This window comes from Dichomitus squalens (assembly GCF_000275845.1).
Source record: "Dichomitus squalens LYAD-421 SS1 unplaced genomic scaffold DICSQscaffold_303, whole genome shotgun sequence".
Taxonomy (NCBI): domain Eukaryota; kingdom Fungi; phylum Basidiomycota; class Agaricomycetes; order Polyporales; family Polyporaceae; genus Dichomitus; species Dichomitus squalens.
In genome coordinates, this window is record NW_006767185.1 from 1 (window position 1) to 2,668 (window position 2,668).

Here is a 2,668-nt window from a genome sequence, read left to right on the forward strand (position 1 = left end):
GGGGGATCGGAAACTTGTCCTTCTTCGTGACCGCGTTCAGTGCGCGATAGTCCTGAACCAAACGTAAACTCCCATCTTTTTTACGGACAAAGAAGACTGGGGCGGCAGTAGGACTCTTGGACGTGCGGATGTAGCCTTTGTCTTCTTGCTCCGTGATCCAAGCTTCAAGCGAGTTCCGTTCGTCGAGGTTGAGCGGGTACAACTTGGCCGGCTTGGGGAGTGAGGCTCCAGGGACTAGTTCGATTGCATGATCGTAGGGCTTCCGTGTTGGCATTCTTTCCGAGGCTTTCTTGGAAAAGACGTCGCCATACTGCCGGTATTGTTCTGGTACATGGTTTGACCAGTATTCGCGGTCCTGTTCGCCTTTGGCTGCAGGGTTGGTATCCTTTTTCTCTTCTAATCTGGCTCGCATCTGACGAGCACTTGGGTCATCTGAGAAGTTTACCCAATGAATAAACTGATCGGTGCTCTCCCAGGATTCGGGGCCGAGGTCACCGTACTGATCTTGTGCAACATCTTCCACTCGGGGAAGTTGCAAACTCCGTAATTCTTCATCCTGCACTGTGTGCCAGGTGCATGTTGAGGGACAGCGTGTGAATTCAATGTTCCCTGCATTCCAATCGAGTTCAGGGTTATGTTCACGTAGGAACGCCATGCCGATGATGATGTCTTGCCGCCCAATGTCTGTGACAAGGAACGACTGCCAGGCGAGGTGATCTCCGATACGGAGTAAACAACGGACGTAGTGTGTGATCAACGCCTTCTTATTCTCGGTGGCGTCTGCATTGAAAACTCGCACTTCACAAGAGAGGCGTCGTAGGGTGAGTCCGTGTTCTTGAACAAACCGGTGGTGGATAAAGCAAGAGTAGGCTCCTGAGTCGAGCAGGGCTTCTGACTGAACTTCATGCGTACCTTGTGTTACCGTTGGTACGCCCCACCCCCTATCTTTTTGTTATTGGACTACTCCTTCTCGTCGCCTTCATGTACACTCCACTCCCCTTCCCGTCCCCGGCGACCTATGCTTACCTTCCCGTTCCCTCGTCGTCCGCCTGTACACTATCATCCCCCGTTCCGCCCCCTGACGACTATGTTCCTAGCCCCGGTCCTCTCCCTCAATATCTCCCCTTTCATCTATATGACCGGACCCTGAGTCCGACCCTGACCGTTTCCCTTTTTGGTTACATTACTTTACCCTGACCCAGACCCCGACCCTTGTCGCGCCCCTTTCCCTTTTCGGTTATATTGCCCGACCCTGACCTAGACTCAGGACCCTGTCCCGTCTCTATCCCTTTTTGGTTATATCACAGGACCCTGACCTAGGTCTTGTACTATACTGGGCCCAGCCTCGACCAGACGCGTTCCTTTACAGTCTCCTCATACCTCCCCACTTTGGTCGGTTACCTTTCCCTTTCTAATACGGTCGGTACCCCATAGTATATAAGGAGGCCTGTAGTCGGTAGAGGCTCCCCACTTCTGTTCTCCTCTTCGTTACCTCCTGTATCCCTATATCCCTCAATCTAGGGACTTGTGCTATACTCTCTCCCCGTGTGCTACACCGCGTACTTGGATAAGTCCGCGTGATAAGTCTGGATAGACTTGTGTTAGTACTTCAGCGTAACACCTTGAGTGAGGGAAACTTTGAGATCGAACGAATTTCGCGGGCGACGTGCTGATGCGAGATAGATAACATTCGAACGCGGAACAAAAGAGTCCTCTAGGTCTACGCTATGATTACAGAGTCGGATACTTTGGTCAGTCTTCAAAGTACCCGTTCCAGAAAATCCTCCTCGGATTCCTTGACCTCGACGATGCGTGCGGCGGTCTCAGTTTCCGGTGCCTTGCCCTTGCCTTTTCCCTTGGTCTCAAACTCCTCGAGAGCCCTGCGGATGTACTCCCATTTGTCTTCATCGGCCGTGTCCATTGTGCGTACCTTGGTCGGAGCGGCCGGTTGCTTCTTCATGTCGGGGAGCTCGTAGTAGCCCGTGTACTGAGGGTTCCGACATTTCTGGCCAGTCGTAAACTTGTGCCTGCCACAGCGGAAACAGAGCTTCTTGTCAAGCCATTCGAGTTGTTCCTTGGAGAGCTTCTCCGGCTTGCGCATTGCATCGACATCCATGGCATTGGGGTCCCGTGGGGGGCGACTAGTCGTGTGCTGCTGCGAAGACGACCTGGCCTGGTTTCCACGAGTTTTCATTTCCAGCTTCAGTACCCAGTCCAGGTAGTGTTCCCATTTCGTCGGAATCAGCATTGGGTTGACCTGCCGCATTGCCGTCATGACTGTCAGAATCTGTGAGTTCTTTCCGACCTGGTTGTCGATGCGACGGATGAGCTCCACGTCGGCGTAACCGGACTTCGATGCGTAGCGGCGGAAGTTTTCGGCAAACTGAATGACGGTAGAGTGGGTTTTTGAGCACCACTCCTCGAGGGACGTCTGTGCGGTCTTCTCCGGGGCCAGTTGACGGTAGCCTGCTTTAAGTCGGTTGACGAAGTCGGTCCAGGATCCAAGGGTTCCGCCGTTTGATGCTGTCTCGACGTAGTCTTCGACGTAATCGTGCGCACCGCCTTCCAAGTACATGAGGGCCAGGGTAATCTTGTCGTCGTCCGTGGTGATGTTCTGAACGCAGAACCAAAGACCCATCTTCTGCAACCATTGTTCGAGAGTGATGTC

General features: G+C 53.2%; 1 protein-coding gene across 1 annotated transcript; it reads right to left on the reverse strand.

Annotated features, from left to right (window-relative positions):
* Positions 1 to 2,197: 2,197 nt before the first annotated feature.
* On the reverse strand, positions 2,198 to 2,665 carry DICSQDRAFT_27436 (uncharacterized protein; the record flags this gene model as incomplete). The annotated part of the gene is made up of 1 exon (XM_007371800.1): positions 2,198 to 2,665. A coding segment is annotated over one exon (468 nt), but the record flags the coding sequence as incomplete, so codon positions are not given.
* Positions 2,666 to 2,668: the final 3 nt, after the last annotated feature.